Source organism: Scomber japonicus, chromosome 24 (assembly GCF_027409825.1).
Source record: "Scomber japonicus isolate fScoJap1 chromosome 24, fScoJap1.pri, whole genome shotgun sequence".
Lineage (NCBI taxonomy): Eukaryota > Metazoa > Chordata > Actinopteri > Scombriformes > Scombridae > Scomber > Scomber japonicus.
Genome location: NC_070601.1, coordinates 5,748,246 through 5,771,572, shown reverse-complemented (window position 1 = coordinate 5,771,572; position 23,327 = coordinate 5,748,246). Strand labels below are relative to the sequence as shown.

Sequence of the window (23,327 nt, the reverse complement as noted above, 5' to 3'; positions counted from 1 at the left end):
GACATTGGACAGGAAAGAGCCCTGAGAGTGTGCACGTACTCGGGAAGTAGCAGCGACACCGAGACTGAACCCGAGGGACCCGGAAGCAATTTGGGCTCGCCACAAAGGACCCTGATCTACAGAACCAAAAAGAATGAAGCAGGTGTGGTTGAAATTTGTATAATTACCAAATGATTTTTTCAGCTTTGTCACCTGGAAACACAGGAAGTACAGTTTCACTAAGAGTGTTTGAGGGTGGATTTGCTTTTTTATTCAAACAAATTTCTGTATCATCATCATCACAGTGGACCAGAATGAGGAGACCCTGAAGAGAAGCAGCGTGGAGAAATCCTTGTCCATCATGGATTACTACCAGCATGATATGTTCTCGCATATGGAGAAGGACAGCAAGAGGATTTCCCAGTACAACTTGTTGCACAAAGAGTCATCCCTCGATGGCAAAGCGGGAGACCGACTTAGTGTGAGTAATAAAGCAGCCTGTTGCTTGTATCTAATGAGTTTCAACTCATAAAATATGCTTTCTAGGCATGCTGCTGATTCTTTTACACATTGTATTCGTCTAAAGGGTTCTCATTTGCAGTGCTGTAGGTGTGGGGGAGATTATTATGCAATATGTCCAAGCTCTTTTATGAGTCTCATTGATTGACTGATTGATTATGCTTAAGAATACCAAATGAAGGAGATAAGGTGGTGTGCCTTGTGTTGATTTTTCCAGAATAAATCAATTCCCTCATTTCATGGAGGCAGATTGTGATAGAAAACCTGGCAGCTCCAAAGTGTAGATGTCTGCAACTTTATACAATAATGGAGAGAATGTATGTGACGTGGTGAGAAGTGGTTCAGAAGAATAAAAACAAACAACCTTCAATGAAGCTCTTCCCAGGCTACACTGTCACAGGGTTTGCATAATGTGTTTTACCCTCTCAGCAGAGGCATGAAGATGAATAAATTGAATTTCTACCATTCCTGTATGTCATAGACGTCGGCAAGGAGACGTTTAAGATGGTCGGAGCGAGTCCCGTTGACTTGCAATGTCAACTCTACCTTTGAAACAGCTCCTGAGGCAAGAGCAAATTCTAAAACTCCAGTGCGTCTTTTAAAAAGCCCAAAGTGAAGGTTTTCTTATAGCGGTGGAATTGTTAGGGAATTTTCATTTAAAAAGCCGTCTAATTGCTTTCGATCGGCTTGCCCTCTTGTGTCAGCGGGTATTTGCCTACCAGTATTTAACGCCACTGAATGACAAATGAGGATCATAGACCATGAAATGGCCTCCAGCCTGCTTGGCCCGGCTCTGTGGGGCAGCCAAACTCTCCTCTGTTGCACTGCTGCCACCCAACACCCACCCTGACACAAAAATCTATACTCTGAAAAAAAAAGGATCTGACTCAACAGTTGTGGAAAGAAATTTGAGTTTATTTGGTGTGCTTTGTTCTTGACCTTTGGTGTTATCCTTGAACTCAAATCAGGATCAAATATAGATTATTTGTTGGGTATTTACACAAATACATTTGAATAATTATGCAGAATTTCTACATGAAAGGGAGAAATGACTTACTGCATCTGCTTTAATGTGTACTTAAGGCAAGAGCAGCCTCCGTCTTAGCAGTAGTAAAAATGCCATTTTAACAATCTTTGTTCATTACCTACAAGAAATGTGACTGGATGTTTGGTAGTTAGGTAGTGTTAAAGGAAGTGTCCTTAAGCAAGCCACTGAATCCCTCTAAGCTCCAACGGCAGGTTTCTATAGCTGGCTCCACGGTCTGACCTCTCTGTGGAATTGAGGTCAAGCAAAAATGAGAATTTCAATCAGGTGTTATGTTTTTGTGCGAGGCAGAGTCTCGGTTTAACAAAGAGACTTGCGTGAAAGAGAGAGGTTTTTGATTTTGATCCGTGTCCCAGTGGAGAGGCAGCGCATCGAACGGGAAGGGCTGCTGTGCACCCAAGCTGCAAGCACAACTACATTAGCTGACATGCAAGACATGAAACACAACAAACGAAGATCTGTTTGTCTCATCCTCAGATCTGTCCGTCATTTAATTGGACGCGGTAGGCTACGTTTCCCAGAGTAGCCTTGTGCTTACAAGACACCAACATTGAGGTCAAGAGTTCAATTTCCACATGCCTCCTGTCGAATAATTAAGTGCATTTACTCAAGTACTGTTTATATATTTGACAGTTATAGTTACACATACTACATACTACACATACATAGTAACATACTCTCTCTCTATCTCTGAACCCCTACACTTGCTATAAGTTGCTTTGCACATTAGTGTCATAGTGTAAACATGGATCTTTCTTACAAATCTGACAGTGCAGTAAGAATATTTACACTTCCTGTCTCCAAAAACTGTTCTACAGACGTCAGTTTCACATTTTGGTGGTTTAGTAGCAAGACATGTAAAACTTGATTTTAGAAAATCTCTAAAACCAGCTGAATTTCATGGGTTGAAAATTAAATGGGTTGAAAAAATCTTCTAGCAGACTTTCACTTGTTTGAAGTCTTGTTGGACTGGTGCAATGTTTGCAATGTGTTTGCAATGGTTTTATAACCGAATAATCAAACACAATGGACATGAATGCCAATTCTGCAGTTTCTGTTTTCCTGCTAAGTCAAAGTTAATATTTATTTTGACAATAACCTTATTCCTGAGCTGTGACCCTACCGTAATGATGGATGACTACTGTTGAACCCATTTACCCTACATTATTCTCTTGAAAGAGGACAATCCATCTGCATGTCATCACCTCCTCACCCCTCAGAGTGCACATCCATACCTGTGCGGCCGCTCTTCTTTTGTTGAGGCTTGGGAGCCTTTGACTTCAGAGACATTGTCATTGCCGGCAGTTTGGGGAAGTTTGCTGGCTGGTAGCGGGTCTTTGTCAAAGCCCGGTGATTTAAGCGCCTTTAATAACCTTTCTCAAACACTCAGGAGAGTGATGTAAAGCTCAGCGGCTCCCATCAGAGCCCTCACAGCCCATGCTGGCCTCCCATTCATCATCCTGACAGCACCTGACAGCCCTGCTAACGGCGCCTGCCGCCCCCTTCTCCTTCTATCCTCTCCCTCCTCAGAGTCTCTCTTTCTCCCACGTGTCTTTCCTTGTCTTCCTTTCAGTTTTGCCTCTCTCTATTTCTGTTTCTCTCCTATAAGTCTCTCATGTTCTTCTCAGTTGACTTCTCTCGCCTTTGTTCTAAACAGTTTTCCTCTGTCCTTTCATTTGTTTTTTTTCCTTGAATTCCCTACCTAAACTTTTCTCATTTTTTCATTTCTTTTACTGCTTACTCACTCTTTTTCTTGCATCTATCCTTCTTCTACATGAAGGAGAAAGAAATTGCTGCAGGAAAAACATCAGAACTTGTGCCAAGGCGTAGCATCAGTGAAGTTATAGGAAGGTTCCTGGGGTTTATGTGACCTGGGTCCAAAACCAGCAAACAACATATCAGCATGCACAGCATCTCTCCAAGCATGGAACAGCTTGTTACCTTGAGCAATGATTACATGGCTGGGGAAAGAAAACATTTCAGTTGACATGTAATTTGAAATAGGGCCACTGGATAACCAAAACTATATCACTGCAAAAAAATAAATATCAACCGGAATATTCACTCCCCATGAGTTGCTGTCGGGTTGATAGCATAGGTGGCCAACATGATACAGGGAAATAACCTAGAAAAAGAATATGAGAAACTGCCACTGCATTTCCCCACACTGCGATCAAATCAATGGTGGCGAGACAATAAACAGCATTCATTTGCATGTATTCCTCACTGTTGTGCCCCGTGTCAGGTTAAATTATGGTACAGCCTTCAGGCATGTTTTTTATCTGGGTTGGTTGAAATTCTACCAACAACAACTGAAAGCAGTAATGTGACTTTTCTAGTTATCTTCTTTCCTCCTAACCTGATGGGGCACAAACCAACTTCAGCTGTGATACCTGAAGCACACACAGGACACCTTGATATGTGAATGGTCCGAGAGCATAGTGTGATCTGGACATCTGCTTGAACATTCATTGAAAATTTGACAGAAATTGTGACTCAATCAATCATTCAGCTCATCAGTTTACATGATCTGTGACTCTGATTTTCCAGCAGAGGGGGAAAAAAAGAATGATTTTCATCTTATATTCACTCATTTAAATCCGGATTAACACAAAGTTGTCACTTGCTGGTCTGGTTTGTCATGCCTGAATTTCAGTGAGTTGAATGCAAAGCTGTTTCTGTTTCTTAACCGGTTCCTGCAACAATCTCATTATATGCAGAACATGGTTTGATTACCTTTATTTTGCATGCATTATCAATATTAAATATAACACATTTGCACAGTTCTACTAACTCTATAAGTAAAAAAGAAATCAAGGTAAAGAGAAAAAAATACATAACAGCAGGGGAAAAGGAGAAAAAATGTCTTGCTCAAGTCACAATAAATGAACCCTTCAAGAAGCTTTTGTAGCTAGTAGATCTACAGAATTTGAGTTTCGACATCCCATTAGTGACACGTGATGCAGAACCAATTGCAGATTTGGCCCATCGTGTTTTCAAGTGGGAAGCTCTCGCTGAGATGTCTGCCTGCAGCCTCAGTTATGTGTGCAGTCATCATTTTGGCTGAACCCGCAGGTGGTATAGAGACCTGCTCCAGGAAGGTTCGATCTGCTGGTAATTGTGTTCCTCCAAAGTCAAATCCCATCAGTGATAAGACAGCCATTCCCTTTCTTTCCTTTCGCTTCCAACCAAAAAGAGATATATAAAGAGGGGAGTTAACTGATACCTGAAGATTGTTCTTCACTGTCACATATCTCTGCTAATCACTGATCCCCATCACGTCATGCATTCTTCTGTGTCCCGAGGCCATAGAGCAACGATTTTTATGCCTGACAATAATCTGACATAAAATTACCAATGCTATGAACAGTGGTGTGTGGGTGTTAAGTCAAGTCTAATCTGCATTCAACACCCGTGCTTAATTCGGGCTCGTCCTCCACAACTACAGAACATTTCATATCATATGGGAGTCAGATGTCACCTTTGGGCAGTTTTGAACATTTTCCCTTAACATGTCTTTTGATTCTGTCCTCCTCAAAAAAAAAAAGTATTATTGGACTTGCTACCAAAGGTTATTTCAGTGCACATTAATGGGGCTCGGTGGGTTTTAAGGGTGTAAGGTTGACTCTGTATCAAAACACAACATCATGGTATAAAGGGATTATGTATTTTTTACGGTTGCCTTTTGAGTTTCAACCTCAAGTTTTAAAGAAGATGTAAATAATGCAAAATAGAATGTATCTTTAATACTTGCACACACATTTACATAAAGTCACTTTGCATACACTTCAGACAAAGATCCCCATGTTTTCAGAAAGCCTACATAAAACAGAATTCAATACATGTTTCAGTTCGAATAAGGGACAACAGATTTTGTTCTGCACCCGAAAACCTCTAGCCTTGTCTTGCTTGCCTTTGTTATACAGCACCAATAGCTCTCATACTTGGCCCTCTAGGCTAAACGAGTCCTGGTGGTTTCACCCCACTCCCCCTAATCACAGAATAGCTTACACCTGGGATGGCAGGTGAATGCAATTAACTAGCTGGTAGAAGAGGAAACAAACAAGGCTTCAAACAAGCCCTCAAGGACCTGGACCTGAGAACTACTATCACTATTGTGTATAGTCTCTCCCACCTACACATACAGCTGGATTCAAAAACTTCAGCTTGTCTGAAGTCAGTTTGGGGAATGCAGGACAGGGACAAGTTGCGGGAAAACAGTTTCATCAAAATGTATTTATTCATTTTATTTCACATCTCACAAGTATTCAAGGGTGGGTTTGTCTCATTTTATAAATATCTGTAGTCTTTTATCACTGCTACCATTACCACCATCACTGTCTACATGCTCTGAAGAAAGACACTAAGCTCAGTGGGGTTGCTCATACAGCTGAGATCTTATTTTAGATGGGAAGTGCATGAGTAGAAGTGATTAATTAATTACCTTTTAGTGTGGACTGGGAAAATACACCAAAGCTATCAAATGCTATTTCTTATTGTAGAGTAGTACATTGAATGTGATGGTAAATGTAAAAAATTGGAGGAAACCTTACTAATAAATAAAAGATGCAATAACTTTGTTTAGTCCTCACAAAACGATCGTATGCAGATGATGTAGTGGATTATTTTACTACAGCAGATACAGAAATTATTATTTTAAGAAACTTGCCAGCAGTATTTGTTTTAATGAATGTGTGAGGCTTGCATGGGCTTAGATGGAGAGATCATTCTTTTAAATATTGCATTTGATCTTCGGTCTTCTGGCACATTAGCATTTCGGTCATGAGTCAATGACTTGAGAAACTTGGCACGTTGAGGTTTGCATCACTTTAACAGCTCTTCCAAACTATCTTTCTGATGCAGTCCTGTTTATGTGTTCATGCTTCAGATTGTTGTGTGGAGTAGTTCTGGGTTTTATGTCTGAGGGGAGATACACCTCGCAGCTAAATTCTAAATGGTCCAGGTTTGTAGAGTCCCTAGAGGTTTCCGGGACCCTCCAGCTGTTAGTCTGTATATTTACCCTGGGAAAATACCTGTGTAGATGGCTACTCTCCTCTCAGGTTAGATTTACTGAAGGAAAAAAAGGAGGTACCTAGAGAATTTAGTTTACAGCCTCTGAATAGGAGACTGAGAGCTGATTGCTTTAGTAGCTGGCAAAAGAATACTCAATTAGGTGGCACATCATACTGTAAACAGCTTATTTTTAACTTTACACGCTGTTTTGTTTTCCTCTGTTTGACTCATAGGTCATTATGAAAGATGTGGCATGGAGTCACATCACAATGAATGTGCGCATTAAATACCAAATTAGCATCTGGTTAATGCAGGGTTATGCAATTTTCTGTTGAGTCTAATTGCTGTCGAGTTGCTTGGTGGTGTGTACCCTTGAAAAGCCAACAAGCTCCAATGCAACGACACAATCTGGGTTAGTGATAACAGCTACAATGATATCACTTTTCAACTTTTAATACCTTCTGAAATGTCATGACTCCAAGCACATGTATTCACCCTTATCATTAAAGATGAAACTACTCCTGTTAATTAAAGGGGTGTTAACAGAGAGTAGCTTCAGATGTAACACTTCCCCTGAGAAACATGTTCTTGACTATGCTAATCTATAAAACAGACTGTCACCAGCAGTAGGAAAGTATGACACATCATGCAACACAGTTAATATAACAGGGAGAGTGGGTGAGCCCAGATGCCCGGAGATGTAAGGCTGTCAACACCCAAGGCATACATTTGGTCCTTGAGCGTGATAAAAATCTCAATATAGATCAGCCATGCTCTCAAGCGGCATCAGTTGTGTTATTGCTTTTCAGCACAGCACTGCAAATGAGATAAGTTACACGGTGCAATGTTAGATTTATTACTGGTGTTATTGGTATTCATTCTTTATCTGTCAAATGCACTTTTTACAGTCGAGACGCAGCAAATCATACTCCTTTACTGTGATTAAACATGCTTGTCCTTTTTTTCCTCTGCAGAAGGAGATCCCCCATGAGAAGACGCCCGTCTGTACAAACCAGCCGGGCTCTCTCGACTTCTCCTTGGAGTCCCTGAACAAGCTGAATCATAGCAGCTCCAGCAGCGGCAGCCTCTATCCGGACACAGGATTAGGAGGCCGCAGGGGTGACTGCCACACCGATGCGGGGAGGAGCGGGGAGGACTGCTGCAAGGTCGACGAGCCCTCCTCTTCCAGTTTCTCCAGCAAGCCTGGGGGCGACCCTGTGGGCTCCCTCAGCGACTCGCTGTACGACAGTTTCTCCTCCTGTACCAGCCAGGGCTCCAACGATGTGTAGGAGCAATGATTAAGAAGGCAGGGCTGTAGTGACTCAGTCTGGTTTTAAATCCACACCTCCAATCATCATCATCATCAAAATGTCATTTTCCTCTAGATTATTCAAATTGTTTACTTTCAAGCAAAGCAAACAGTTGCAAAGACTTTCTTCTTCTTTCGGAAATTCCACACATTGATTGTTTGGATGCTGAAGGGTAAAATAGGCCCACAGAATTTTCAAGTAGTTGTTGATCCTTAAAAACCCCCCTAAACTTGAGCTTGTGGATTTGCAAGTTGAAAATATTCAGTTTGTCTGTTCTGTTGTTGGTCTTGAGTAAGAGTTTGTTCTAGCTTTGACCTTCTTCGCTATCCCCTTTGGACCTGCTTTTGATTTAAGCACGACTCTCATCTTGGAAGTAACTCAGACGTGACTATCGAGTCTTGACTACAGCCCTGCCACAACATAAAGAGCCCTCTACTCTCTCTATACAACAAGAAGCACTTACTGGAGCTGGAGACACGAGGATGAAACCTCAACATTAACACCAAACCAGGACATGAATAGCTTGACTCTGGGTGTGGTGGACTGGACAGCAATACATAACATTGTCTCATTGCAATTTGTAGTGATCTTTTTCCCCATGCTGGGGATCTTCTTATCATTGCACTGTAACAAATAACTGTACAAAGTTTGTAAGGAGTGTAAAGTGAATGATTATTCAAGCAAGTGATAAGCAGGGCATCTTTTTGGGGCAACGCTGATGGGCAACATTGGCGTACAGTTGCTTTGATTGCATTTAATATTTCATGTTTTGCTGCTAAGTATGTTGCTCATCACATTTGCCCCCAAAAAATTGCCCATGTGGAATCACAATCCATAATAATACACCTGGTTCATCTTTGTGTACTTCTTTAATGAAGCAATATCTTTAAAACCACATAGCAAATCAGATCAGGACTTCACTTTCTGTTTGTTCTTGAATCATTTTAAAAGTTAAAATCTTATGTCAGGTGTCTTTGTGTGTGAGCAGAACATTGTGGAAAAATGTTCTTTCCCAGTTTATTTAATAACAAATATCCTCATTCAGCTAACTAAACAGATTATTAGCATGAGTTTATCAAATGATGTCAACTGAGACAAAGTGTGTCCACGTGGTACACTCACTCATAAGACGATGTTTCAGTGTCTGAATGGTACCCAGGTACAGCAAATGACCACCTTTCACCTTTTTTTTGGCTTCAATGCATCCAGTGTCATTGTTGGTAGCTCAGGGAACATACTGGACTAATGTAGATTGTAAAAAATTAAAATGCAGCCATCAGAATATTTTGTTGACAAATACAAATCTTTTTTTTTTTTAAAGCTCCTGATGCAAAACTCCAGAATCCAGACAGTATAGTTCGTAGCCTCATCTCGCTTTGCATACCTGAACTCTCCAAACCTCAGTTTTCCTTTTTTCATAGTTGTATATTATGTTGTAAATAAAAAGTGCTATAAGTTAATATCAGAAATGGGCATTGCTGATTGATATATGCAAATGAGAAAAATAAACAGACAAAAAAAGATGTAAATTGTTTTGCCAATCATTCAACCAAGGTTTAAGTCTACTGTTTGAAAAATGGCATGTATCTTTTCTTATTGAATTCTTTTAGGGGTTCTTGTTGTTTTTTGTTTTTTTTATCTTTTATTTTGATCAATAAGAGCTAATGCTAAAATATTTTATCACTTTATTTTAAAGACATATTTGAACTTTAGGTGAAGTTATGCCAAATTTCTATCTGGAATTTGACCAGCTGGTGCTAATCAACAGAGCCGACTGTGTGTTTCAATTTTTCTATGAAACTGTTAATATTGTATGAAGAGAGTCTGAAGAGGACTTGTGTATTTTTCTAGATGTCCAGTATTTATACCCACATTTTGTACTGTCAAGACTGTAGTGTGATTGTCATGCTTCACCTCTCTCCTTAAATGTTCCTGGTTCCTTTGTAAAGAGAAATGGTTACCAGCAGTGTTACTTTGGTAATTATTATTAATATTATTGTTATTATTATTATTATTATTAATATTATTATTACTGTGTGCAATTTCGTCTGTTACACTAGACTTCAATGCTATATTTTATGTAACTTTCCTAAATAAATATGAGAAACTATTTCCTATTTCAAACTGAGCTGCAAGATGTGTGTGTGTGTGTGTGTGTGTGTGAGTGTGTCATTTGATTTGTGTGTTTCAGTTAAGGGACAACATGGATCTACATAAACGTGCATTAATGCGTCACCATGCTTTTCATCCATCCATTCCGGCATTTTTCCAATGTGGAAATAAAGGTTTTCGGGAAAAACCTGAAATCTTTCTCCTCAAGGGCATCGCGCGTAATCGCCTCCCTCCTACAATCTGTCAGCAAGAATTGAAGCTCAGAGGCAGCGACGGTTCGCTCCAGGACTGCGCTCTGTGCAGTGCTGAGGGATTTATAACCATTAGTCCCTTGATGGGTAATTATGTGCGTATAAATAAACGCAATTAGTTTATCCACCCTTGGATGATTTTTCCCTCTCTCTCTCTCTGTCTGCCTTTCTGTCTGTTTCTAACCTTAATATATATGCAACATGCATGTTCAGAGACATTATTTCGCGAATTGGTTTAATTTTGGTATCTTTCAGGATGACACAATTTCAAAAATAATTACGTAGGCTACACAACTGAAAAAATAACGATCAATTACATAATAAGCTGCAGTTTACATTCATATTTATTTATCACAAACTTCATTATGCAGGCTAGCCAGGAGGTTGGCAAAATACCATAAAGGTCACTGAACTCATTAACTATCCTTGATACAGGCTACTATAGAGCAGGAATATAATAGTAAAATGTAATAATTCACAGTAGCACAGACATGCAGAGGAAGGCTAAAGTATAGGATACAAAATTCACTGAAATATTCTTCAAGAATACCAATATACAAGAAACCTTTAATTAAAACAAGGTTACAGTGCCGTTATATGATTAGATTATATCAATATAATTTATAAGTGTATCAAAAAGTACCATGAAGTTTTGTTTAATTAGATTTTAGTGACAACAATGAACACTAAGCCTTATGCGCAAAGACGCACAGAAAGTCCTGATATGTAAATGTTTATAAGGTAAAAATCAAACTACATACTAGATATTAAAGGAGGAGGACATGCGTTCCCCTGTAAATATGAAGTCATCTAACTTTCTTACCTCACGCAACAATAATATTACAAAAATATCATAAGAAATATCCTTAAACTCACTAAATGTGAAAAAGCGAGCTTTAATCCTCCACAGAGACTATTACAGCCATTTCTCTTTCATGAAGGCATGAAGACAAACTGAATGAAATATGAAAATGCCAACTGGGTGCTCCCATCACGTGGTGCGCTTTATGATTTCTGCGCTCTGGATTTGTCTCCAGTTGCGCTGGAGAGGAGACTCACTTTGCGGAGCTGTGTTCTCACCTCAGCAAACGGGAGGATGAGCGGATCCGTGTCTGGGCTTCCTCTACGGTGGTTCATCCTGCATGCCTCCGTCTGAACAAGTTCATTTGGTCTGATGTTTCCCCACCGAGCGTCATTTGGGAGAGAATGCGTCTTCTCGTTTTTGCGACTTTATTTGGAGTCCTTCTCGACGCAGGTAAGTCCAACTTGGAGAGACTGCAGCCCCGTTTCAGTCAGTGATGTGTGAGGGCAGAGTTTGGAGCGCGGGGTCCCCATGTGCATGTAACACAAAACTAAATGTGCTTTTACTGCACCCATTTGTGCTTTTTGAAAAACATTTGTGCGCAACAGAGGTGCCACAATTACAAGCAATATTCATTTGTCACGATTGCATCCATAATCATTCAGACATTTTATAGCATTTAATCTCACCTTGTATTGTTTCAAAATGTTTTCAACCATATGTTAACGTTGTTTTATCAGGTAAGCTGTTACAGACCTTAGACGAACTCCGTGCCAAACAACTCAGACTATACTGCAATTGATCTGTTCTCATCATGGGGACATGCTCTGACTGATCAACCTCTTACAATTATGGAAAAAGCTTAAAAAAAATAGGGAAAGAATAAAAAGCACTGTTTGCTTTTTAGGTGCTGCTTTTACGCGCTGAGAGAGCAGTACTGTGCTAGACACCTCTGCGCATTTTTGGCACAGAGGGAGAAAGATAGTAACACAGACTCAAGCCAATAACACCCTTCAAATGTTTAAAAAATGTTTATCAGCTGAGCCTCTGAGCTGGTTGTTTCCTTTTATCTGGAGCAGGTATTTCCCTTGAATGAGGGATTTTTATTCTTGCTATAGTAAAAGAGGGTGAACATGTTGCCTGATGATCCACAGGAGATTATTTTAGTTAAGCATTATAAAAGGAAAATTGAATGTTTCCATTGCTATTTCTTATTCCTGGCAGCTTTTAAAAACAATAATATTGATTCCTTATTTTGAATTATCTGCAGTGAATAGCATTGATATTATAAAATACTGGTTTTTCAATCATTCTACACACTTGACTGTAGAGTGTAAAGGTTTATTTTTTGTACTCCCCTCTGTTTTCTGATGTGCAACAAACAATTTTTCTAAAACTGATCAGCTGAAGTCAGATGCTGAATTTTGCCTTCAGGTATGCCTAAATTAAAAAAAAAAAAAAAAAAAAAAAAGAGAAGTTCCTCATTTTCACAGTCTCTTCCCAGGTGATGGATGGAGGCTTGATGCATTTGCTTGGTTTAAAGTAATTATGCTTGGGGTTGTGATGTTATACTTGGACCTTTATCAGTTGAGCCTGCGTTTGATGGTGCTGTCGAAGTAGAGATTAATGATTGGTGCCATTTCAATAATTACACCAGTAATATCTGTCAGTGGGAACGGATGGCCTGTGTGGGATATTTAAGAAGGAAAGGGCAGGCGTGTTTGCATGTAGGACTCACAGTTTTTTGATTATAGGCCTCCATGCATGTGATGCTGTCATGATGATGATGATGATATCTTTTAGAAATGTTAATTAAACCTGCCAGGTGTATTAAATTTAACAACCCAGGCTGTCAATCAACGCTAAGATATAGAAAAAATGACTTTTGTGAGAGATGGGTGTGTTAATCTCTCAATTCTCTGTGAAAAATGATTAAGGAAATTCAGTAAATTATAGACTTAATCATTCCCTATGGTACTGTGCAACTAATATCTGCATTTCACAGTATAATATCTGCAAAAATAGTCATTTATAACCAGCACGAGTAGCATGATGTTGGCTCTAGACCTGACTTTCTTCATTTTACTGTAAGACTGATGGTTTAATTCAAGCAGATGTCTTTCCTTATCTGCAGGACACATGTTCAATATAGACATTTAAGGATTTTGGCTAAAAGAAAAGCTCATTCAGGCACTTTACATTACATGAAATTTGCAACGCTGGGCAAAGTGCTGCATGTTATCTTTACAAGCCGATGTGGTAGCAGTCAAATGTTCACATTTTTACTACCTCAGAGAATGGGAATAAACAAAGGTGGGGTACATCAAGCCTTTCTTGCTGCCTGTTTGCATTGTAAGTGGAGCTTTATCACCAGTAAAACCCAGTGGGTTAAAAGAAAATTTGAAGAGACCACTTTGCTTTGCTGATGTGTGCTTTTATGGCTTGTTCTCACCTCACCGTATGAATCTATAACCTCTCTGTTGACACATGGGACAGCCACTAAAGGCAAATGAAAGCAAGGCTAAAAACACCCCAAAACAAGACTGCCTTACAGTTTGTGCTGCTTGATAAAGTCAGAAAACCCTTAGCCATGCCACTCTGCCATAGTGGGTATGGTATCACAACACCATGCAGAAGACAGAGAACATGACATCGCACTCTCACAAAGTGCCATTAGTCTTGTTTGGAGGTTTAGCACCATCAAAGGCACTCTCACAAAAAAGCAAAATCTACAAAAGCCTGTGCTGCTTGACTTTAAGCTTGTGTCTTGAAAACTGTGCGGCATGAGGACGTTGGGAACAAATGTCGATAATGTGCTCTGCTGTCAAGAAAAGACAAGAATGATGTATCCTGTCATGAAAGGATGAAACTCGTGCAATGGAAGCTTTAGTGACAGATCCACATAGCTTCTTGAATATCTATCTGTTAACATTTAAGACTCCAGTATGTCTTAAAAATCTATAATGAGTGTTTATTTTTCCTTTTTGTTCCTCCTCCACTGGAAAAGGAGATGCCCTTCAGATCCAGTGCTACCAGTGCGAGGAGATGAAGCAGAATGACTGCTCCACACCAGAGTACATCGTCAACTGCACCGTCAACGTACAGGACATGTGCCAGAAGGAGGTGCTGGTCAAACCTGACGGTAAGTTTGCTACACTGTGGAAGTGTGGATCTCTCTATCGGCATGTAAACACATCAGTCAATACCACATGGTGGGTGAGATGTGGGATGAGACACAGCAGAACAGCCAGACAATCATTGCAATATTCAGCTTTTATTTGGGTTTTCCATCAATGTTTTGTAACTGGCTCTCATTTCTTTAAACTGTCGAGCCTGGTAGCAATCACTGCTCATGATAAACCACCCATCAATTTATTACAAACAGCAGTGTAGCTTCTCCTGTAAATGCCAAACATCATATCTGGTGGTAGCTCTTGGTAGAGAGTGAGCTGCTGTTTAGAATAGCAAATGTAAAAGCTTTAATGATCTGAGTGTAGACTGAATTGCTACTTTTTATTGTCAGACTTCAATAAAATTTGGTTAAAGAGTTCAATGCGAATGATGGGTTAGGTAATTTGTTTTGGGTGCAAATCCAGATATGAGTGCAAATTGAAGCTCAAGTGTAGATGGAAGTTTTTTTACAGGGTAAGAAATCTTTCCTGTTGTTTTCCCATCCACATATCTAGAGGAAGGACATCATGCTGCATTCAAATGGATTCAGGCAGATGGTAGACAACAAACTGGATATTATTTCAGTGGACTGTTAAATTAGATGAGGCCAACCAGCCGACAATGATAATGGTAAACAGCAGTGCCGTCAAAAGTTACAACCAGATGTTATGCAGACATAGCAGACATCAGCTGACATATGTTAAGCAAACATGTCACTCCGTTGACTTTTGATATTTTTATGTTTCCTAAGATGTGGTCAGTTTGTCGCCTGTTTGGAAATTTGTCTCAATGTTTTCGGAGATTCCAATCCATCTGGCTGTTTGTTTGTTTTTCCTGTGCCGTCCAGAAGGGGTTGTCTGCCTGCTGTCTACCGTCTGCCTCAATCCATGTGAATACAGCATAGGAAATAATGTCAAAGTCAAAGAAATCATTTAAAATGTATTATATTTATATTATATATTTCAAAATGGGTATCTGGTGTCCACCAAGTAGTCAAAGAAATGACCCAAAACATTAAAAAAAACTATATCTGTGTTTGAATTTTCATGAGTTATGTCATTTAAAAGATAAAAAGCATAGAGAATCTTATGATTTGCAAACTAAGATGGCCTGAAGGAGATCCAGAGTGTTGAAACATTGTGATGTCCATGTGGAACTAAAGATTTGGGAACTGATTTGGTTACTCCTTTTGTACTTCCTGTATCTTTTCTTGCAAAAACATATAAATGAGCATGTGCCCTGGTTAGAGTACAGATATAAGTAAAGTCTCTTTCTTAGCCCCACATTGAGGCTTGTTGGACCAAAGAATACAGAACCTTGATAGTTTAGCATTGAATGGGACATTTAGGATTATGTAATCTTGGCAGTGGCATTTGGCTGCCAAAAGCACAGGCTCAGCCAAATATATCCAAGTACAAAGTTAGAGTTCCTATTTTTCTGCAGAGGAAACTAGAGACGAGCTGAACTCAGCGCAGCACTCAAAAACGTACTTGACCTCTGAGCGTTACATTTTTATTTCTTTGCCATTTAAATGAGCGGAGGCATCATTATTAAGTTGCTAAGCACCCGCAATTTTCTTGATGTGCGTACAAGAGGGCAAGCAATTAACGTTAAATAGATGTCTTACTTGCGATGAGCTGTCGTAAACAAGTTTGTCTGGAAAACAGCAGGTCAAAAAAAAGATCATTTTTAAAAAAGAGTTCTGTGCTGTAATGACATTTATTTTAAGACCTCGCAAAAGGCAGCCTATCAGTAAGTTTTGGGGTTTCTTTTTTCACTGTAAAATGACAAATAAGACAGAGAACTCACCAAGGAAACCCAACTCTTCAAAAGACCTTTTAATCCTCATATGTCTGATTTAGCGACCCTGCACAGGAAGCTGGGGCTGGTCAAAACAATCTTCTGTGATTTCAGTGTAATAGACATTGTTATCTATTATTTTGCTCCCATTTGTTCAGCTTCAAAGAACTCAGACTCACTGTTATGGGAATCATGTCTGAAGACAGAGGATCAGACTGTAACACATCAGTTTCCCCTGCAGTGTTAAACCTACGCATCATAAACCAACATAAATGAATATTAGGACCTCCATTGTCTTCATTTTCATGCTCATTTCCACATGAAGCAGCTCAGTGTTGTGTTGCTGTTGTTGTATCGCAGACAACACTATCTTTGAACCACTTTTATACTGCTGGTGTATCAAAGAGATGAGACTTTCCTTCAGCTGCCACTGACACAACATTAAATTAGTCCTGTGCTTCCTCAGAGGGAATAAAATGGATCATCATTGTAGGGCACCAAATTGTCTGTTCTCCGAAATGTCCAGTCACAGATTAGCAAGCATAACTTGGCAAGTCTGTCAAGCTTTGGATCTCATGTTGAAGTGGTGCACATGCAGCTCTAATAGATGCAATTGGCCTCAAGCATTTCAGCAATGAGGGAGTACTCTAACTCTGTGATTTAGTCTTTTAATTTTTGTCCATTTTAACACAGACCTGTCCACTTTTAGAATATAACATGAAGAATTGACATAGCTGAAACTTCCCTTTACAGCAGTTTGACAAACATCAAGATTATTTTCATTAGATAATCTGCCACACAGCTCAGCTTAGATCATGTGACTGGCTTTAACCCTCCTGTTGTCCTCGAGTCAAGGAAGGGAGGAAGAAGGAAGGAAGGAAGGGAGGGAGGAAGGAAGAAAGGTAGGAGGGAGGAAAGGAAGGAAGGAGGGAAGGAAAGAAGGAAGGGAGGAAAGAAAGAACAGTCAAAAAAGACGGGGTCAATTTGACCCGGGAGGACGACACGAAAGTTAATAGTCATGCTGATTGGTCAGATTGTGGTATATGTGTTCATAACAATATGATATAACAGAAATGATCCAAGTGTGTTCATTCAAAATGAGCTCCAAATATTATATATTATATAACTGGGTGTAAGGATGATTTAATTTAAATGCTGATGCAAAGTAAAGTAATCTCCTTAACTGATCTTTTGGGAACAATACAAATAATGTTAATAATTTAATGAAGTTGTGCCTGTTGGGAGAGAGAGGTTCTGTTTGCTTATGGCTTCAGAGACTGAAGTGCCAGTTTATAGATTGTGTTTCACTTTATTTAATTTACTTTTTATTTTCATCATCAAGTTTATTTTTCATCATATATTACATTGATGGTTTGGTTTGGACTTTTTTTACTTGTACATGGTGTAAAGCACTTTAAGCTGCAGTTCTTGTATAGAAGGTACTGTACAAAGTTATTATTATTATTGTATTATTAACTTAATAGCTAAAACACTAATATTATATCATAGTAATAATCTGTATCATTGTACCAATATGTTGACGTCAGGGCTCTTGAGGTTTTTCATAATACAAGGATGCTGATTTTTTGCCAGCTAGAACTGAGAAATCAAGGACTTTGAAATAACTAAACATTCAGAGTGGATATCTACCATCATCATTGTAAACTACTCATCTGTATGAGAGTGAAAAAGCTACAGGTGTAACAAGATGGCATGGCGAATGGTCAATTGAGTGGACATTTGAATGGTTCATGAACTCAAGAGCTGAACCAGGGCCTTGAAACATGCAGAAGAGATTATTGATGTTCATTGTTTCAAGGCCCTTAAAGAGCTCTCTTTTTTTCAAAACTTCCAGCAAGGCCAGGGTAAATTTACATTCCGAAAATTCAGGCATTAACATCTGATTTTGGCGAAGAAAAAAAAACCCAAAACAGCTTGAGGCTCAGTATTCTGTTTAGCAAGGTGATTTGTACATACGGCACGTGTTGTGAAGGATATCAAACAGCAGGTGGCCCGGTGGTTCGAAACACTATCTTGTAATTGGAAGTTTATAAATTCACTGCCTGTAAGAGTTGTGTGATGTCCTTGAGCAGGACATTGAACCTCTACAATCATTTTACAGCTATTTATTTTATGTTTTACCTTAACAGACAAAAAAGAAGCAGACTGGTGATGCTTTCTGTAGAAACATGAACCACAAACATTGCAACAACAAATTAAAAAACAGCTCCTCTCCTCCTTCATCAATAAAAGCATTTCCAGATTATGTAATGTCCTGCTGGCTGAGTTTAAATTCATCTGATTTAATCAAAACTTTTCTTGTCCTGTAAGAGGAAATTCAATTTGCAGACATCAGAACACACAAAGACAAATAACACAATATAAATGCCCCATAAATGATAAAATACCTGCCATAACATACCATAGAAACAAATAACACCAATAGATAACAGATAGAGAAACATCACTATGATAAGGGAGTCAGAGGCTCTGGAGTGCAATAAAAAGTTACAGCACTACAGAATATGACTTTTTTTCTTCTTCATACAAACATACAAATTGTAGTAACATACACCACACTGACAAACATCAGTTAATAAAACCAGACAGGAAGTCAATAGCTCCATACCCCTGTTGTGCAATAAAATGTTGCAGCATTGCAAAACACAAGACTCTTATACAGTATGTGGCATCTTCAATCTCAGCAATCTAATTACAGCAAGGGAACAATGAGTCAGTCAGATGTTATATTTTTGCAACATGTCAAAGATGAATAACTGACCAAGCACCTCTCTGTCTCTGCATAATATAATAAACATACATTTTTTTTGTCTCTCTTTGCAGGAATACATTATAGGAAGTCTTGTGCGTCCTCCGGGGCTTGCCTAATCGCCTCCTCTGGCTACCAGCAGTTCTGCACCGGGAAGCTCAACTCGGTCTGCATTTCCTGCTGCAACACCCCGCTCTGCAACGGGCCCAAGAGGAAGCGACCCGTCCCTTCGGCAGGGACCTCCAACACTCAGATGAACTGGCTTCTCTTTTTCTTCTTGACCCTCTTCCCAACCCTGCTGACGCTCCTCCCCCTGACGTAGATGGTCCCACCACCACATCTCCTCTGTACAGTTGATATACAGTCTTTGGTTCATTAAGTTCATGCCTCACAGTTTGAGCTCAATTAGGTCACCAAGGCAACATTTTGGTGACGTTGCAAGGTTAGAGAGTTTGGCAGGAGAGAAGTGATTGTCCTTCAGCAACACAAAAAAGTAGTTGAATATAAACATCAGTCCAGACAATTGTGTGGATAATGAGTGTAGGGTTCTAGTTAGGTTAATTGTTTTCCATTTTAATATCTATTCACCCAACAAACACCTGGCCACTCTAGGCTCCAATTAACAGAATAGTGGCACAGAGTTTGATGAATAGATCAGCTCCACTCTTTTCAAAGACATCAATTTGTAGGCATTTCAATGCAGGGAGTCAATTGACATTTTGTTTCCACTTATCCCAAACAAGCCAAATTAAAAGAGTTAAAATAAACACAAATAATACCCCTGTTTTCCATTAAATATAAGGCTACATTCAGCGGCTTGTTAATTAAACGTTGCTTAATACAAAGACTGCTGGGGAAACAATTTGGGAACATAGAAACACAATTTCGAAGAGAGGTTTGAATCAGTGGATTTTGTTATCTTCAGACTGAGCCAGGCTAGCTTTTTCCTCCTATTTTAAGTTTTTGTTCTAGCTACAGGCATTACTACTGACTGTCACTGTAGCCTCATTTGGCATATACTTTTGGACCATGAAGTGTAGCTAAGAAAAGAACAAGTCATTTCAGTGCATATTTGGTGCCACTGAAGTTCAAATAAATACAAGAATGCTTAAAAATGGTTGGTATGCATTGTCTTCAAGGCTGAATGAACACATATCCTGTCCATTTTCACCCTAGGTTGATCCTGGAGTCCAGATCTGCTATCACTGCTGTACCCAAGGAGCAGATTTGGATACCTCGCTGGCTTTGTAACCTCTCAGCGTCACAAAGAACTGTTGATCTAATCGATATAACACTGTAACCACTGAGAATGACACGGGAGAACTGCGAGCTGGAAGAGTACTAAGCTTTCTCAATTGTTCTATTGCTCATGTTGCTAGAAAAGGACCATCTAGTCTACAACCGAGGCGTTTCTCAATTTCTTTGCTTTTTGTGAAGTGGAGCGTTTTGTGAGGAACCTGCGCTGAAGTTATTTTCCGGTTATTACACGCTGTAAAAGGTACTGGTAAAAGTTCTAGTGGAAAAAATATTTTGTGGGTTTTCTTGAATTTATGGTTTGAAACCGCTGTTCATTTCTTGTTGATGCTGTTGGTGTTGTTGCTTAAAATGCACATTTTTCTTATGGATTCACACTACTTCTATTCTTGTATGTGTTATAATGAAGAGGGCACTTTGATTCAGGCAAATACAGATTGAATTTGAAGGTTTCTGAGATCTCTTGCAGCATATTATTTATATTTATGGATATTTTCCACTGCCAAACAGTATTGATTGACATTTTACTACAGGGGATAGGAAGATGCTGAAGTAGTTTTGGAAAACCTATTTGTGTTTCTGCTTATTCATTCTCAATCTTAAAATTGATTATGGTATACAAGCACGCTATCAGCTATATTGAAGAGATATTAATATTACATATATTCCTTTATGAAACGAGGTCTTGAACCATTTTAGAGCTAAACTTGGACGCACCTGCTGCAGTGAGTTTCTAATATAGCATTACATAGGTATAGTGCAGTATGAGAACAAGCTATAAGCACAAATAAATTCTCACTTGAGAGTTGCTTCAGGGTGATATCAGCCATATTCCCCATAAGTTTTCTTCAGAACTTAAGAGAATTAAATACACGCCAAAATCATAGCTTGTGATGCATGTAGCCAGTGCTGTAGACCAAATACTGTATTTTCTAATCTACACTTATAAGATAAAAAATTTGACTTACAGTATTGACCTTATTTCCATGTCCAAATGTGCATTCTGTGAAATTTGCAGGTTTACATTTCTCTTTCTCTTTTGTTGTCTCTGTGATGTTTGATTTACTGCTTGCAGCAGTTGCTATTTTCAATATGTACAATGTTACCTTTGGATGTACTGAATGTGCTGTAGACAATAACAATGCAGACATTCTCCTACTGTATACAATGCTGCACATAAATGTATTAATGGAGAGCAGAGTGAAAGCCAAGAACGTGAACTGACAAAACATGAAATTTTGTAATGTTATAATAAAACCCAGAAAAAAACATGTTTTCATTGGTAGTGTTTTAATCATAACTTGACTGAGCAAAAGCTTTTCAAACTTTGCAGCTTAACATCTGAATTCACCTCATGCATGAACCTTTAGGGGTATGGAAGGAGGAGGTGACGTCATTTGACTCTCTGGGAAATTAAATCCACCACTGCTGGTCCGAGGGAGTTTAGTCAGGCCTAAATGCTCTCTCTTTGTGTTTAACCTTCATATAGCCAAGCTATGGACAGCATGGAACCCTGAGTTTATTTTATTAGCTCTAGACTAGTATGCTACCATCACTCAATTACTCATCTATTGATTGTTTTGTGCATTTTGCCTCTAGGTTTCAAATGCGTATGCACGAACATTATTACAATGTTTATTCAGACATCTTTCCTGCCATACTGTGGTGTACCTTTTTTATTTTGTTACTGTGAAATGTGTTACCTTTCTGTCAAGTGTTTTCAATGCACTGAAACTGATAAAAGCCTTGTATGAAATAGAAGATTGAAGTTTTGTCAGAATGAGGAGAGAATACAGATTAGACATAATGCACTCTGCATGAAACCCATTTTGCAATGACTGTTTTAGTCTTGTAGAATCCATGTCTGATTCCAGTAAAATGCAGGTAATTCAGCAAGGATGAGACATCAGAGATGAACCGGATCCTTCGCTAAGTATACTTATACTGAACTATTTGCTCTCACCAAAAACACCCACCCCAGTGTCTTATCTGTTAAACATCTGCAGACAGTCCACTTGTGGCTGTGATAAGTGTCACCAGGAATGGATGATTGACTTGTGAGTGCTATAATAGTGTTTCCAAGTAACAGTTTCCAATTATGTGTCTAATAATGCAGTGGTGCATTGTTAGAGACACAATAGAGCAGCTCCCACAGGATGAATCCTGCAGTCCTTAGGAAAATTTAAAAATACTGAGAGAGACGTGAAATGCAACAAATGTTCAGCTTATGAGACATAAACACAGTGATATCAGATGACTTCAGTGTTGATGAATGATGAAGTTTAACCTCAGTTGTGTGTGCTATGCTGCTTGAACGCTGGGTCTATTAGCAGCAAAGGCATCCTGCAGTGTTAGGCTGCGCCTATATGACAGTGCATCATTAAGCCTCAACCTAGAGGAGGAGGTGGAGGAGGTGGAAGGAGTCAGGACAGATAAACACAGAGGGGAAGTGCCGACTGCAGATCTCCCGGGGTTGAGAAGCAGCAAAAACAGGAGATTATTAAAAATAATAAGGCCCACCTCTGCCTTGCTCTAATGATGTGTGCACAAACACAGTCATATTAGAACTCTGGCAGTGGAAATACTTCAGTTGATGAGGGACTTCAACTCATCTACTTTGCTAACTGTTCAGGCTAAGTGTATCGGAATTGAAGGGGAAATTATCTGTGCTTGTGTGGGTGGGAATTGTTTCAGGTGCTGATTGCAGGACTAACAGAAGACAGCAAGATCAGAAGACTCCAGAGACTCAATTACCCTCAGTCCAGCCATATAGATACTGTGTATTGTAATGAGTCATAGCCAGTCCACTCCATAGCATCTATTTTCTTTCCTTTATTTAGTATTCATAAATCACACGTATAGCCATCATTTTACAACTAATGAATCAGCAAAATTAGAAATATATTTTAAATTGTGCAGGGCATTAAACATGTTAGATTGGATGTGAAGAACCTGTCCTAACTCTGATGACTCTGCAGTCAACCTGATACAAGCTTGCACCAGACTTTATTTTCACTCCAGTCCACTTCTGTGCAGTAATACAAATTTTCATTCCAATAAGTAGGGCCAATAAAGAAAGTAAACACAATTTTAAAAAAACAAAGTTACAGCGGTGTAAAGGGGAAATTAATCTAGAGCTGTGGGAAGATTAACAAGCATCAGACCAGTGTTTAATGCATTGCATCTCTGAAAGAACCGGCAAAATAAAAGAGAACTGGCTTGAATAATGGTTGTAAAAATCCCTCACTACTCTGATTATTCCATTCCAGGAGGGACATTTTATAGATGTAGTATTGGAAGG

The 23,327-nt window shown here is 39.2% G+C and overlaps 2 protein-coding genes across 2 annotated transcripts in view; both read left to right on the top strand.

Moving 5' to 3' along the window:
* The window catches only part of LOC128354493 (nck-associated protein 5-like), a 128,850-nt gene extending 121,005 nt beyond the window's left edge, over window positions 1–7,845 (top strand). The window contains exons 18-20 of the mRNA XM_053314718.1: window positions 13–142; window positions 285–460; window positions 7,531–7,845. Of these exons, the coding sequence (XP_053170693.1) occupies window positions 13–142; window positions 285–460; window positions 7,531–7,845 (621 nt within the window). The remainder of the gene's footprint in view (window positions 1–12; window positions 143–284; window positions 461–7,530) is intronic.
* Window positions 7,846–11,435: 3,590 nt separating this feature from the next.
* On the top strand, window positions 11,436–19,094 carry LOC128354017 (ly6/PLAUR domain-containing protein 1-like). The gene is made up of 3 exons (XM_053314264.1): window positions 11,436–11,484; window positions 14,039–14,173; window positions 18,847–19,094. The coding sequence occupies exons 1-3, from the start codon at window positions 11,436–11,438 to the stop codon at window positions 19,092–19,094; spliced, it is 432 nt and encodes a 143-aa protein (XP_053170239.1).
* The last annotated feature ends 4,233 nt before the right edge of the window (window positions 19,095–23,327 follow it).

Bases quoted from the DNA above. Each gene is read 5' to 3' on its own strand.
- LOC128354017 (XM_053314264.1), top strand. From the start codon at position 11,436: ATGCGTCTTCTCGTTTTTGCGACTTTATTTGGAGTCCTTCTCGACGCA. The intron at 11,485-14,038 runs GTAAGTCCAACT...CCACTGGAAAAG, and splicing joins TGGAGTCCTTCTCGACGCAG to GAGATGCCCTTCAGATCCAG. The intron at 14,174-18,846 runs GTAAGTTTGCTA...CTCTCTTTGCAG, and splicing joins GGTGCTGGTCAAACCTGACG to GAATACATTATAGGAAGTCT.